This window comes from Dipteris shenzhenensis, chromosome 24 (genome assembly GCF_047967505.1).
Source record: "Dipteris shenzhenensis isolate YYH24624 ecotype China chromosome 24, Dip_SZ_1.0, whole genome shotgun sequence".
NCBI classification, from domain to species: Eukaryota; Viridiplantae; Streptophyta; class Polypodiopsida; order Gleicheniales; family Dipteridaceae; genus Dipteris; species Dipteris shenzhenensis.
The window spans coordinates 9,315,542-9,331,655 of NC_141619.1; the positions used below are offsets into that span (position 1 = coordinate 9,315,542).

General features: G+C 43.2%; 1 protein-coding gene and 2 pseudogenes across 1 annotated transcript; 2 read left to right on the forward strand and 1 right to left on the reverse strand.

Moving 5' to 3' along the window:
- Positions 1-353: 353 nt before the first annotated feature.
- Positions 354-13,209, reverse strand: LOC147886181 (uncharacterized). The gene is made up of 3 exons (XM_087396004.1): positions 12,522-13,209; positions 6,201-6,350; positions 354-532 (listed from the first exon to the last, which is right to left on the reverse strand). The coding sequence occupies exons 1-3, from the start codon at positions 12,955-12,957 to the stop codon at positions 414-416; spliced, it is 705 nt and encodes a 234-aa protein (XP_087252130.1). The 5' UTR covers positions 12,958-13,209; the 3' UTR covers positions 354-413.
- LOC147886182 (uncharacterized) lies at positions 7,072-10,063 on the forward strand (annotated as a pseudogene).
- Positions 10,356-11,918, forward strand: LOC147886183 (uncharacterized; annotated as a pseudogene).
- Positions 13,210-16,114: the final 2,905 nt, after the last annotated feature.

Below are 16,114 nucleotides of genomic sequence, written 5' to 3' on the forward strand. Positions count from 1 at the left end.
CTTACCAGGCGGTTCACCTTGTCTATTTTATAACGAGCCTTTCTGCTTAAAAACGGGGATATAATACTGCACACAAGCTGTCAAAACATGATTTTTCAATCTGTATTCCTGTAGAATGGAGAGAATCCTTACTGTAGCCAATTTCTTAGATTTTCCCCATACATAACTGCAGTTTTGAAGAGTACTCTTAAAAAATCTCAGTCTAGCTAATAAAAGCAAACAAGAATACTTATAAGGCATGGAGGGGTAAGTCATGTACTTTTGTGTAGAAGGTGGGATGAATGAATACAATTCTCTGTATATTTTTCCTGTACGGCAAGGGCAACTTCCTATAGACTTTTAGACACCACCATGTTGGTAACTGCCAGATAGAATTGGCAGTCAAATTTAGATTATCTGATCAATGGCTCATTTTAAAGTACCGGAGAGCACCCAGAACTTGCCTTGCTGTAGTTCTCTTCCATGTCAAGGTTAGGAGACATCACAAAAATAAGATCATATTCCCCAGCATCTGCTATTGGGTCCAGCTTGTCTAGAAAACAACAATGCGACACGATTGTGAAATATTCAAAATATAATCTAGCAGGAATCATACATTAAGGCTATATATTGACCTCGTTTCCAAAAAGCACGCATTTTTATTTTGTTGTTCTCTTTGATGAGACAACACTAGCAGATGTATCAACTGTTTTACTCTCATAGGCCGTTTGGCCTTTTAGAGACGTTAATATATCTATCTATCTATCTATCAATGGAGAAGCTGGTGAAATAAAAATTGTCCTCCTGTTCAGAAGTGTTAATTTAGAATGCATGACAAATTTGAAATAAATGACAAATGTTAATTCAGATGTCCTCCTGTTCAGAAGTGTTAATTTAGAAAACATAACAAATGTGAAATAAATGGTGTCCTGTTCAGAAGTGTTAAGACAAGTATAAGTGATAAATATGATCTTGTATTAGTTCACAGAAAAGATTATGTTTTTCTTGTCCTTGGACCTACTAAATTTATTTTTTCCTTAGAAGTTTTCCCCAAAGAAACATTGATTACAAGAATGATTTCTGACATTTCAATTTATTATGATGAAGGAAAAGATACTTCATCATACATCGGAGATATTTCAAAGCCGCAGACCGCAAACAAGGGAGTGGCGGAATCGCACTTGCATCAACAACCACTGCGATACAAAATTTACTCAGATGCCCATTGGTTTAGAGAATCAAATAATAGCATGAGAAGGTTTTACATTAAGTCTGTTTGGGTAGAGCTTATGAGCAAGAAATTATGTCATGTACTTCCATTGATCAAGCAAAATCTCAAATACAATATTTAGTCCTTGCAAGTTTAACTATTTCATAAGCCTCACTTTTTCATCATTTGCCAAAGCCCTAATCTGAGAGTACATAGGTTTATTCTCAACATGTGTCCTGCTACATCCCCAAGCATAATCACACGCTTGGTAATAAACATTATGAAATTATTTAGAAGGTTTAAAGTAATGGCTCCTTCAGTCAGCTTTAATCATGACTCGAGGTAGAGATGATAAATCTCTTCGACCATTTTGCCCTAGGACCATAACACCGTCTGGCACACTCTAAAAGAGGTGAGCATGCACCACTTCTCCCTGCTGTCCCCCTTCCATTCTTCCTGCATCTCCATGGCCACTTGCTTGCACTTCTAGAGAAGGTTAAAGGACAACCATATGGAAAAAGCAATGTATTTTGTCGGTAGAACCCACTGATGGTCATCTTCACTCAGCATAGTTCTAATAGATCCGAGAAGAGGGAGCCCCTCGAAGGCTAAAGTTGCCAATTGAAACCAAACTGAGAACTCTGTGAAATAATCAATGATCAGTTCAATGATCCACAGCCTGACACAACATCAAATGACTTGGATCGTGTCCATCGATGCGGGAATTTGCTCCACAAACGTATATCTAATCTCAGAGGTAAGAAAACTACAGAACCCCACCTGAAAACCTGATCAAAACAGGCACGTCAATGCTTTCCCAAGATTCAGACACTGGTTGAGGATGCCCCTGCGGGCAGCTAGACAGACAGCCCCGAAGACTCCCAGCTTCATATGGCTGGCCAGATAGTGCCCCAGAATCTTGTGCCAGCTCACAATGCCATAACCAATTAATTGGCACCAATGGCACGTGTCCTTGTCCGCTGCCTTCGATGATGGAAAGCATTTTGGAGAGGATCCGGTTTTTGTATTTATTTCACCACTTAAGCCACCAAGCTAGATGTCATCTCTCCCAAGGATCAAAATCGAGTTCAAGACCTGAGAAGGATGATTCCTTCAGCCGCGTAGAGTTTCTAACAAGTCTACAATATCAATGGCCGCAACACAAAAGATGACTGCACGGATTACTTCCCATGTAGACTACATAGGCAACGCAAGTCATTCAACCAATAACCTATTAGATATTCAAGAATTGGGACTAGAAATGAGATGCATTCCTACAAAGGTTCCACCAAAAAATCAATGAAGATGCGTGGACCAAACCAAATAATCTCAAACGTGTAGGATTTTGTGCTCCAAATAAGGGCACTAATCAGTCAACTAAGCACTGAACCCCACAACACCAATATGAGAACCTGGCGACTGAGCAGGTTGCAACTGACCTGAGGTCCATTGAGATGTTGAGCCCTACCAGGACTTTTAAAAAATTGCTACTACCATGAGTCTCTTCTAAGAAATCAAAAAAGGCAGAAGAATCAGAGGCCGAAGAAGATGCCTCACTAAAATCAGAGAAACATAGCATTGCAGCAGAGTTGTGTAAGGCTCTGCGATACTTGGGAATTTCAGGTATCTTAGAAACTGATGAAAAATGGTGTGCCAAGTGCGATATATGGACATGTGCTGAATGTTTGAAATGCCACAAGAAATATAATATGAAAGAAGGGAGAATTTGATGTAGTTGCAAAAGTAATGAGGGAGCTGCAAGGGAAGGCCCCAATAGTGGAACTCCCTAAGGAAACAATGTTAGAACCAACGTGGAGGCCCAACTCTAAAAACTGAGCCTAGACCAAGCATGACCAAGGCAAACCCAACAGCAAGTTGGAATGAACTGGAGCATTGAGAATCATAGTATGGAATGAGCAATAATGCCACATGTGAGAGAGATGCAAGAGTGCCTAGTATAGGTGCTAAGGATACAGAACCACGTAGTACAAGAAGAGACTGCCGAGGCCAAGGAAGCCTGGAAACAATTTAAAGAGCTAAAGATCATGCTCAACCTTTCTGATAGAAGGGAACCGAAGCCGCAGTAATTGAGAGACATGAGTGATCAATGTGCGAGACCTGTATGCACGTATTGCTGAGACCTTTTTAAAAACTAGACCCAAAAAAGAGCCAACAGAGCCTTGTTTGTAGACAAAGGTAGTGGACAGTTTTTACACTTTACTAATAGCCAAAACCCCACTGGTGGATGACTCTGTGCCAATAATTTCAGTAAATTTAAGAAACACGCCACTAATGAAGAAATTGCAGCTGAAGCAGATAAGACTCCAATTTCGAGTTGGCATGCCTGCTCTGCGATCGGTCACCCAAAAAATTATGCCTAGGGATGCATGTATTGACATATACGGCCTTACAAACATTGGAAATTTAATCATTGTAGTCAGGGAGGAGAATGCATAACCTGTACTGCTAGGAAGAAGAGAGCCAAGTACTCCATGACTGCAAAATAGAAAAAAATGAGTACACGCACAGAGTGACCTAGAGTGATTATGTGCCAGCGGCTTGCATTCTGAAACCAGTCCTTGACCTTATTTGATACATTTGAGAGAGACACAGAAAATTGACCAATTTGTCTTGGTCATGGTGCTTTAATCATGGTTCTTCAATATCAATACTTATTCGAGCAGTGTAAATTTACGAGACAATTGTCTCAAACAAGCTATCAACGATCAAGGAGGCAATAGGTATGAAGGAAACAGCTCGAAGATGGGTCTATTTCCCAATGTTGTGTTCCAACTTCACCTAAACAAGCATGAGTTTTTAACACAGCTTTCATGTTGTCTTTGTTGAGAAGCGTTGTATTCCTTATTTATATGGACAAAGCATGATCTTAAACACACATTTCATGTCCCCTTCGTTAAGCAGTTCTATGATAGCTGTGGTAATCTCTCGATATCAAGATTTAGCATTTCATTTTAGAGCTATATAAAGGTTCTCTAATATCTATAAATTGATGAGCTACAAAGGATTGAGTGGCTTCGAAACTTTAGAATACCATGAAGGAGAACTTATGTTTGAGAGGGTTGTAGTTATAACATTAATGAAGAACCCTCTAGAATTTGCTCAAGCTGCAAGCGTCCAAACAATTTCCCATGAACCACAGTTAGGGGAAACAGAAATGGGGAAACGGGGAACGGGAACGGAAACGGAAACGGAAACGTTTCTTGAATGAATTTGATACACGTGTTATTGCAAAAGACCATACTTCAAGGTGCCCATGTACAATTGATATTTCGTGGTTGAAGGCTTTTCAGAATAGAGATGGCATAAAATAATAGTTCCAAAACAAAGAGAACCCTAATAACAAAGAGCCCGAGCCCTGTCTTTATTGTGCAGATGTAGGTCATATCAAGCTTTTGAACTGAGAGGGCTGTTGAGAATAAGATCTCAGAGATACTCAACAGTGGTGACTTCCTCACTAAGATCTCACCTTTCACATCCCTTGATCCACCTTGCTTCTACAAACTGACCATCGTAGGACTAAATGGCTAGCTCAGCTGATTTTGGTTGTGCATAGCCTGAATATTGGTTTGAATCTTTCACCATATTCATTTCATTTGTGTTATTTGGGTTTACTGTCATTTGAACGCACAGCTTGTATATTGGTCCACACAAAAACAACATTTTCAGTTTTGAGTTGGGAGTTTTAAATGATCATAGAATGTCAGTTTGATTGAAAAAGGAGCACCGGGTACAAGGAATGTGGACACAACAATGCCTTGGTAAGGATGTGACAACATGGATTTTCCACCATAATATCCTCTGAAAAAGGGGCATTAGAGATTAAACCTATAGTACCTTCATACTTTGAGAATGAGGCCTTCCTCTCTTCAGGCAGATGTAAGGATTTGAGAAACTAATTGCTTGAAAAGGGGGCATTAGAGATTAAACCTATAGTACTTTCATACTTTGAGAATGAGGCCTTCCTCTCCTCGGGCAGATGTAAGGATTTGAGAAACTAATTGCTTGATATTTTCTCTTGCCCTCATTGGAATGAAAGAAATACAAAGTGCACTACCGATGCATGTGCAGCAGATTACTTATTCATGACGGTCCAATTTGGTTTTGTCTGGGAGATGCTGGTGTAATGTGGCATTTGCAATTGTTGATTTGTGTATCGTCTGAGAGGTTAAGAGATTTCATTCACCTTGAGTCAGATCACAGGCTTGAGGCAGCACATACATGCACTGCATGAGAAATTGTTTATATGATTTCTCTTGTTGACAGTCGTGGGCGTTTGGCTAGTTTTAATTCTGAGAGTGATGCCAGATTACCTAGAGAGTCCTACGATATGCATGACAGAATTGAATGAAGGCAGCAACTCTGATGTTGGTCTTAAATAGAACTTGCCAGTTTCCTCCGAGTGGTCTGCTGCTGAAAAGTAATGTCAGGTTCCTTTGAGTGGTCTGCTGCTGAAAAGTAATGTCAGATCAAGAGTGATGGAGCTGCAGTGAAAGAGCACTGGTTTGTAAACAAGGATTGGCTTCAAGTCTCCATTTCAATTAAGCAAAGCTAGTTGTTCTGTTAGGACAATCGTGAGTGCAAAACAATGGAATCATATCAACTTCAGCCATGCTACCCTTCTCTTTCAGCCATAATAAAAAAACAAGTTCCCCAAATTTATATGAACGAATTGAAAATTTAAAACATGTATTAGCCCACAACAAATTTGTCCTTAAATTTTGGATTTGAGTGCTGCCATCTGGTCAAAAGGGCTCAAGTATGTGAAGAGGTACATTGGGCAGTAATCTTACAAAACTGAACATAAAGTAGAGCTTTGTAAAGCACAAAATCTGAAATGGAACATTGAATCATCTGGTTCTACAGAATTTTAATTTCCTTCCATCCTCTTTTGTGTCTATTTTAAATTATTATGGGTGTAGCAGGAGAGTTATTAGAAGAGGGGAGGAGTGTAGATGTGGGAACCTCTTTCTAAGAATTTAACCTATCGTACCTATAGGTCTTCCTTTTGCATCTTGCCCACATATCCTTACAAAACCTTTCATTGATAATGAGTCTGAAACAACAGACTGGCAGTGGTCTTCATAGCCGTCTGCTTTCCATTTGGTCCTTGTTTGAATTCCAGTCTCCAATATAGTACGATCTGCAGAATTAGGTCATGCCATCCCTTAAAGCCAGAAAAAAGGAAGGGAGATTCCTAGCTACAAAATAGGCATCCCGAAAAATAAAATCTTCAATGAACGAAAGGGGGATTGGAGGGGACAGAGTATTCAGCTTGCTTTTTGAAATTTGTTTTTTAAAAGCAAAGCATTGTTTTTGAAGGTTTTTGGCATTTTAACACCTAGAGAACTGTTCAAGGAAACATCTCTCTCTCTCTCTCTCTCTCTCTCTCTCTCTCTCCAATCTTATTTTCAAATTCTAGTTGGATTTTTAAAATAGCATCACACTAGAACACCCTTAAATGTTACACTCAAGCAATGAGCTAAGACCCATTTAGTATTTGCTTTGACTTTTTTGAAATACTGTATAACTTAGACTACGAGTACAAAAGAGGAACCTTGCTTCTTCCACTACAACTATTATTTGTCACTTCAACTGTGGGGGACTTTAATGCCCGTACACACTTGAGGCAGACATCAATATATGACTCGAGTGATGCCATCTACAGAGAGATCAACGTAGAGGAGGTGGGTTTGCATAGGTCGGCACAGGACTTGGGAGATGTGACAGAATATGGTACACATTTCTTAGCATTAGGGAGTGCCCATGGATTGATTATCTTCAATGGTCTGTCTTATTGGCCAGGTTCAGATGCTCTTACATGCTGGAACCCGAAAGGAGGTGCTAGTACAGTTGATTATTTGATGGGGTTGCCGTCTCTAATCCCACAGATCTGTGATTTCAGTATATCTAGCAAACCCATTGGAGTGGCTGCGGACCATGCTATATTGAGGTTTATTGTGTCAGGAGGATACTGGAGGGGGGCAGTCAGGCCTTCGTTACAACCTAGATACCAATTCATGGAGGAGACTGCTACAGTGTATGGAGATGCAGTGTGGGACAAAATTATGGTGCTAGACCCTCATGGTCCCCTGGAGGAGATCACCCGTGGTTTGACAGAGGTATTACATGTGTCAGCACAGTATGCATTCCCACACACAACAATATCATCCACCCCTCCTTGCAGCACTGCCCCACAAAATAGTTGGTATGACGATGAGTGTCGTATGATGCGCAGACAATTACAGCAGGAGGTTGCTACAAACACTCGGACACACAAGCAAGCCAAGGCCATCTTCTCACGCCTAATACGGAAGAAGAAACGGGCCTACTTAGCTAAATTGGAGGCAGAGATCTACCAATTATTCTTGGGACAGAACAGCAAGAAGGCATGGAGGATGTTTCAGGAGAGACAGCCTGGTACACCGATTGTAGCACCTTAAGCTTGGGCCGACTATGCGCAATCATTATATGATATACCAAGACAGCCACCGATTCCGTACCCACAGGATACGAGGCCTACATATTGCTCCTTCTTCAGATTGCACATGGTCAATGATGCCATTCACAGATTGGGACATGGAAAGGCTTTGGATCATGATGGATTAGCGGGAGAGCACTTCATGTACGCACGGGACATTGTGGCACCACTTCTTGTGCATGTGTTTAATAGAGCAGTTTGTGAAGGATTCCCCCCTAGCTGGACAGAGCATACCATTGTACCGCTCTTTAAGAGTGGAGATCCGATGATGCCCAACAATTACAGGACTATCATGATTGGCCACTGCCTGGCCAAGATATATGGATCCATCTTGGAAAAGGAGTTGAGCAGATGGGCAGCAATGCATGGACACAGAGCGGTAGGACAGGCAAGTTTTAGGCGAGGTTATACCACTTTGGATCACATCCTGACTCTTCGGGCACTCATAGAGGAAGGCAAACATCATCATAAAAGGATATATTGTTGCTTTGTAGACTTCCGCAAAGCCTTTGACACAATCCCACGGACCAGGCTGATGGAAAGACTACAGGATATTGGAGTATCACATGAGATGCAATGGGGAATATATGCCTTGTATGAGATGGTGATGGGCCGAGTTAAAGCACCTAGAGGGCTGTCACATGCAGTTATGAGTACTATTGGTATGAAGCAGGGGTGCCCTCTCTCTCCCACACTCTTTGGCATATACATTGATGAGCTCTCAGAGTATATCAACAGGATAGGAGGACCCGGAGCCAGCCTAGCAGGAGTGTTGATACCCATACTGCTCTATGCAGATGATGTAGTTTTGATTGCAGATTCCCCGGAAGGATTACAATGACATTTAGATGCGCTACAAGCTTTTTGTGAGGACAGGGATCTAACAGTAAACCTTGGGAAAACCAAGGTGATGGTATTTAATACTACACAGGCTTGGGTAACGCGCTCAGCACAACAGTTCACTTTCAAAGGTGAGACAGTAGAACAGGTACGATCTTATGTGTACCTCGGGGTGATCTTTTCTGGTCCACAATTTTCATTGAGAGCCACGATTGATGCCAGATTGGATAGAGGCTATGCAGCTTTGGGGGCACTAGAGAGACAGTGTGCACATGTACAGTTCCAAGAGCCACGCACAAAATTATGGTTGTTTGAGACATTGGTGGTGCCCACACTATTTTATGGTGCAGCTATATGGGGCCCCAGTGTAGGGGGTGCAACTGAGTGGAGGATATTGGAAAGGCCATTAGTGACACTGATTGCCCGCATGATCCGGAGCAAGCCATCTGTACCACATCCGATAATACGAGCTGAATTAGCAGCTGCTCCACTAGTGACTGAGGCTCTGTTCCAGGCAGTAACTTGCATACATAGATTGTGGGATCTACTTGGCTCCAGATATGCACGGTTGGCTATGATATCATCCAGGCAGCTAGCAGAGGAGGGTCGAACATGGTGCTGGTATGCTCAGCTACAGAGATGGTTTGTAGAGCATGAGTTGACAATGGATGCACTCCCACACCCTTTCAATACAGTTTGGATTGTCCCAAGTTAGACCTGTCTCGCCATGACCGAAACAAGATCATTAGAGCTGATATTGTCAAGTTGGAGACTGAGAGAACCTGGACTAGACCACATGAGCCCCTAGGGAAGAAGATGGCACACTACCAGAACCATTTTCTTCATTTATCTCAAGATGAACTTATAGCCAGGCTAGCATACATGGACACACACTTATCTCACGGGCTACGTAGTATTATTGGCCAAATTCGAACCTCATCACATCAGTTGAGAATAGAGATAGGGAGATACACCCACACAGCCCATCAGGATCGGATATGACAGTTATGCCAGCAGGAGGAGGAGACAGAGGAGCATTACGTATGTAGATGCACGGTATATTATGAAATCCGAGGAAGATACCACTGTCTATTCAGAAAGGGATTTGGCCCACTCCGTAGGGTGATGGAGTACGAAGATAAAAAATGCTTGGGTTTTGGCGACATAGAGAGACTTTGTTGGGAGACAGACAGCCGAGACCAGCCCCACCCAGGCAAAGTACACTCAGAGACTTCTTCACTGCCAGCACCTCAACTAGTTTTATGCCCTCCCCGCCATCAGAAACCCCTGGCGCCACCACCACCTTATCACACATAGGCAGATTGCCACACTCTAGTGGTGTGATTTTGGACCAAGCCATCGCCATATCCAGGTCACGGAGGCCCAGGCCCCCAAGACCCCATGCCCGGCACCCATATCTTCATCGGATGCGTGCCATCATTGCCAAACACCAAAAACGTTTGGCACCGAGTTATGAGATCCTAGAGCTGCCCATGATTGGGATCCGAGTTGACCTCAGTTGGATACTCACATGAGGACTGCAAATATCTCCTCTCTACCCTTTGACGATACTCACTGATTTTCTTCCTTGACGATGACAGCCCTCACCAAATCCAGAGCCATTGTCAGACGAGATCATCTTGTCTATCCTCAGCTGACCCTTAGAGTTGATCACATAGACAACATATACTAGTCCTGAATAGTATTTTGCGGGAAGACAGCCTATGCAGATGATGTAGTTTTGATTGCAGATTCCCCGGAAGGATTACAAAGACATTTAGATGCGCTACAAGCTTTTTGTGAGGACAGGGATCTAACAGTAAAACCAAGGTGATGGTATTTAATACTACATAGGCTTGGGTAACGCGCTCAGCACAACAGTTCACTTTCAAAGGTGAGACAGTAGAGCAGGTACGATCTTATGTGTACCTCGGGGTCTTGAGAGCCGCGATTGATGCCAGATTGGATAGAGGCTATGCAGCTTTGGGGGCACTAGAGAGACAGTGTGCACATGTACAGTTCCAAGAGCCACGCACAAAATTATGGTTGTTTGAGACATTGGTGGTGCCCACACTATTTTATGGTGCAGCTATATGGGGCCCCAGTGTAGGGGGTGCAACTGAGTGGAGGAGATTGGAAAGGCCATTAGTGACACTGATTGCCCGCATGATCCGGAGCAAGCCATCTGTACCACATCCGATAATACGAGCTGAATTAGCAGCTGCTCCACTAGTGACTGAGGCTCTGTTCCAGGCAGTAACTTGCATACATAGATTGTGGGATCTACTTGGCTCCAGATATGCACGGTTGGCTATGATATCATCCAGGCAGCTAGCAGAGGAGGTCGAACATGGTGCTGGTATGCTCAGCTACAGAGATGGTTTGTAGAGCATAAGTTGACAATGGATGCACTCCCACCCTTTCAATATAGTTTGGATTGTCCCAAGTTAGACCTATCTCGCCATGACCGAAACAAGATCATTAGAGCTGATATTGTCAAGTTGGAGACTGAGAGAACCTGGACTAGACCACATGAGCCCCTAGGGAAGAAGATGGCACACTATTTTCTTCATTTATCTCAAGATGAACTTATAGCCACGCCAGCATACATGGACACACACCTATCTCACGGGCTACGTAGTATTATTGGCCAAATTCGAACCTCATCACATCAGTTGAGAATAGAGACAGGGAGATACACCCACACAGCCCATATGACAGTTATGCCAGCAGGAGGAGGAGACAGAGGAGCATTACGTATGTAGATGCACGGTATATTATGAAATCCGAGGAAGATACCACTGTCTATTCAGAAAGGGATTTGGCCCACTCCGTAGGGTGATGGAGTACGAAGATAAAAAATGCTTGGGTTTGTTTTTATCAGAGCTCAGGCGACATAGAGAGACTTTGTTGGGAGACAGACAGCCGAGACCAGCCCCACCCAGGCAAAGTACACTCAGAGACTTCTTCACTGCCAGCACCTCAACTAGTTTTATGCCCTCCCTGCCATCAAAAACCCCTGGCGCCACCACCACCTTATCACACATAGGCAGATTGCCACACTCTAGTGGTGTGATTTTGGACCAAGCCATCGCCATATCCAGGTCACGGAGGCCCAGGCCCCCAAGACCCTGTGCCCGGCACCCATATCTTTATCGGATCCGTGCCATCATTGCCAAACACCAGAAACGTTTGGCACCGAGTTATGAGATCCTAGAGCTGCCCGTGATTGGGATCCGAGTTGACCTCAGTTGGATACTCACATGAGGACTGCAAATATCTCCTCTCTACCCTTTGACGATACTCACTGATTTTCTTCCTTGACGATGACAGCCCTCACCAAATCCAGAGCCATTGTCAGACGAGATCATCTTGTCTATCCTCAGCTGACCCTTAGAGTTGATCACATAGACAACATATACTAGTCCTGAATAGTATTTTGCGGGAAGACAGCCAATGGCCTCCCATCGTTGCCCTTTACATTGCGGATTCTCTGTCCTGCAACAACGACAAGGCAACATATTTTTCAGACACCAGCCTTGGGGTATGGATGCCTGTTTTTAGCTCATTATATGTGGTTTTTTAAAGTCTCATAAACTCTCGGTCTTTCGTGGACGTTAATAAGCTCTCTCTCTCCCCCCCCTCCCCCCCCTTCCCCCGGTCCCCCCCCAAAAAAAGCAATCAAAGAATGATTTTGTCTTTGTTACATCATGCTTCCTGTGGTGTTCAATTGTTGCTGCTTCTCAATAAACCATGAACTTTGTTGATTTTGTTGCAATGAGGTTCCTCCTGTTTCGATAATTGCACGTGAAGCTACGAAGCTTTGAAGTCACACGAGCCATTATTAGACATACCCCAGAAAGCACCATTAAATCGCATTACAACGATTCATAGTGGCCGTTAAATTACATTTAAACATTCCAGGGTGAAACAATTCTTTCTGTGTACCTTTTTTTAATGTCTATATCAAAGACCTTATGACAAGATAGGGACCTTTTTTAGCGCATGCCATTTTCCTGGTGTTGTGTCCTCCTCGATCCTGTACTCTACCATCTAAGTCAGGCAAATGGTGCAAATCCTCAGCTTGAAGTTGCTTATCAACATCAGCACAACTTGAATCAATCTCCGTCAAGAAGCCGACGTAATCTCCCTCTCCGGAAATAGGTATAGATTCAAAGTCGTACTCGCTTCCCACATCAGAGGGAACGGTCTCCATCAATTTGCCGCCTGCTATCCATATGTGAGAACGATCATCCAACGATTTTTGTCCAGTTTTAGACGTAATCTCTACGCCTCCCGAAACATCACAACGATTTTCGAACGACGTTTCGTCATTCCGTTCAACTTCAGAGTGACAACTCCCAACATAGTTGGAGGCCGTTCCATTTGACAGCCTCCTTGTAAGTTCTAGAAAGAATCCACTCTTCATATGGGAAGTAACTGCTATAAGGATCACTTTATCGATGCGTCGAAAGGAACACCATGCATGTATTCCGTTGAAGGTGGTAAAAGTCGTGTGTTGTTAAAGCCGATGCCTCGTCAAATCATCAATCAAAGCATTCGAAAATTGCCCCGAATCTTCTCGGATGCCGGAAGTTGCGTGCCCAGCGATCCTACAAGCTACAATGTCACGAATTCCAAACGGCGATGCCATGAGTTTACTGTCGCAAAGATCCACAAGAACGATTCATGTGCATGGCCCAAATGCAACGGAATTATGGTAGGATGATGTCGGAAGTTGAAATGCAAGCAATCCAAGGATAAAGGTACATTGGACAAATTCGGAGGTCCCCACCGTGCAAAAGATCAAAATTTCCAGAAATCTTATCAAACATCGATTCATCTAATTCGTGCACGTGGTCAACACAAACAATCCATCTTACGACAGCGAGGTGCATAATTTCAACAAATTACTCACTCTCACCATGGTTGGTTCGTGGGTTGCAGCCGTTACCATTCCTTAAACATTTCACCATGGTTTGTGGGAGGCACCTGTCACCATTCCTCTCACCTTAGAGGTCGGCACAATGCTAGAGCGCGAGAATGGAAACCTTTCCGTGCAGTTCCGAGGTGGTACCTTCAAATTGTAGTACATTCAGACTGCATTGTGCCGCCTTTCGAGGTCGGCGCAATGCATTTTCAAGGTACCGTCTTGCAGCACACCTAAAATCTCTACAAGCAGTGATATACCTTCAGACTGCCATGTGTCGACCTTGGAAGGGGTTTCCATCCTCACCTTCTTGGTGGTACCTCAAACTGCACGAAAGGGGTTTTCATCCTCGCCTTATGGATGGTACCTTCACACTACATTGTGCTGCCTTCACTCGAAATCGCTCAGGCAGTGGCTCGAGTGAAGGAAATGGAATCTTCACAAATCGATGCAGTCTGCCAAAATCCACACCATCTTGCAGCACACCTAAAATTTCTATAAGCAGTCGCATACCTGCAGATTGCATTGTTGACCTCGAAAGGGGTTCCATCCTCGTTCTCTTGGTGGTACCTTCAAACTGCACGGAAGGGGTTTCCATCCTCACGCTCTGGGCGGTACCTTCAAACTGCACGGAAGGGGTTTCCATCCTCACGCTATGGGCGGTACCTTCAAACTATATTGTGCCGCCTTCCAAGGTCGACAATGCATTCTCAAGGTACCATCCGAGGTCTGAAGGTATGTCATTGCTTATACTAAGATTTTGGGTGTGCTCCAAGATGGCGTATATTTGGCAAACCGCATCATTTGGTAAAGCTTCCATTTCCTTCGCTCGAGGCACCACCCGAGCAATTTCAGGTTGAATGTGGGGTATGGACATACATGGGGTGAAGGATTTTTGAACGCCTAGTAGCCTTGTTTTAGGTAAGCGTGTAAAAGAACTAGATAGATTCTCGGTTCGCCCACAGGAAGAGCCCACCAATGTATAGTGTCATGGAGCCCTTTGGGAAACATTTGGGTCCGAGAATTTGTTTCTTCTCTGTGCACTTGCATGTGATTTGCTAGCATCCTTCCACAAGAGCAGCAACGGTGGTTTTCAAACACAATTGCTTGCTTACCTTTCTGATTGTAGTGTATTGCGCAATACATTAAGGATGTTGTTTACTATGTGCAGACAGCATTGGAATTGTCTTATGTAGATGATGGAGCACTAAATTGCATTGCCACACTCTCCGCTTTTATGTCCCTTGTTGAATTTTCAAGGCAGGAGGCATCTAGGGTGTCCGTCTATACGTTATAACGAATCAGGATAATCAGCTTGATGCTAGTAAGGAGGATAGCGACGCAAAGGTTTGGGAGAAGACAAATGCCCGTCACCTCATTATCGAGATGTTATGCCTCCATGTTTCTATAGTGGATGCATCAACAAACAATAGAAATGTAGTGAGTGGGTTGGAAGCAACTGAATACATGCAAACTGTTTGTCACCGGTGGCTTGGATGAGGACAGATAAAATTCCTAGAGAGGGCACTTTGGGGCACTCAGCGAGGTCGTGGAACATCTTTAGGCCTCTTGACACCTCAACAAGAGTCACAAATCAAATACAAAACTAGCTCTGTCTCTCTGTTCCTACAATGCTAGAGTGCTTATGGTTTGGCGGAGTGTGCATGGGAGCGCCTTGCCAATATGCTTGAGATCAATGCCGCAAAATATCACTTAGAAATAGGAAGCTAGATTCTAGTGTGCTCCACCAGATTTACCTAAATATGTACAGGGGTTGCATGACTGAAAGTTTTGTCTTAGCAACGACAAAGGATTATGATTGTAGGTATATGTATGTAGATCTAGACAATTTCATTGGTAAATGTGTTTGTGGGGTTTATAGAGATTTCATTGTTGACGTTATTCTACAAGTAGACAGGATGTGCTTTCTATAGTCAGAGTGGAAGAAAGCAATAAATAGGAAGGTGCAAAAGCCAAATCCGAATCTTTTTGTTTTAGGTCTTTAGGTTGAACATGAATGCTAGCAAAAATTTGGGACAATGAAATACCACTTTATGTAGATCAACATTTGAAATATGATAAGATTGTCACTTTTGAATTGGGTCTGAAAAGAGTTTGGAAATTAAAGAAGGTCGTGTTCTATAACCATCGGCCTATAATTACCATGAAGTCACTGCTATTGTGAGACAAACTTTGAAAGCAAAGAAAAGTAGTGCCTCTTCTGGCTCTGATCAGAGACTATCAGGTTACAAGGAGTATACTATGAGGCCTCTACAAGTTGCGGGCCCAAATTACTATTGGCAAGCTCCAATAAGACCTGCACTTAGAAAATGAGTTTTGCTCTCCTACTGTCTTGGATGCTTGTTGGTATGGTGGCAAGAGAAAAGAAAATGTTGGTTTGTGGTTTGTATGGTATGCATGGCAGGATGACATAAATGCACATCCAAGGGATGATGTAGATTTGGGTGGATTTCGTTATCAATAGGGAACTGAGGCACAAAAACAGGTTGAAAAGATTAGAAGAGCTGGAGCTAAAGCATGTTACCAACTTTTTACCTATAGAAGACATGTTCCTGTTCCTCAGGAGCCCACGATAAGAACATATTTTCCTTATAGGAAATTCATGATTGGGCCTACTTCTATGCCTTAGTGCGGG

Coding starts and splice junctions, on each gene's coding strand:
- LOC147886181 (XM_087396004.1), bottom strand. CDS start 12,957: ATGAAGAGTGGATTCTTTCTAGAACTTACAAGGAGGCTGTCAAATGGA. Junction 6,351..12,521: donor AATGGCATGCGCTAAAAAAG/GTCCCTATCTTG, acceptor CTAATTCTGCAG/ATCGTACTATATTGGAGACT. Junction 533..6,200: donor TGCAAAAGGAAGACCTATAG/GTACGATAGGTT, acceptor GTTGTTTTCTAG/ACAAGCTGGACCCAATAGCA.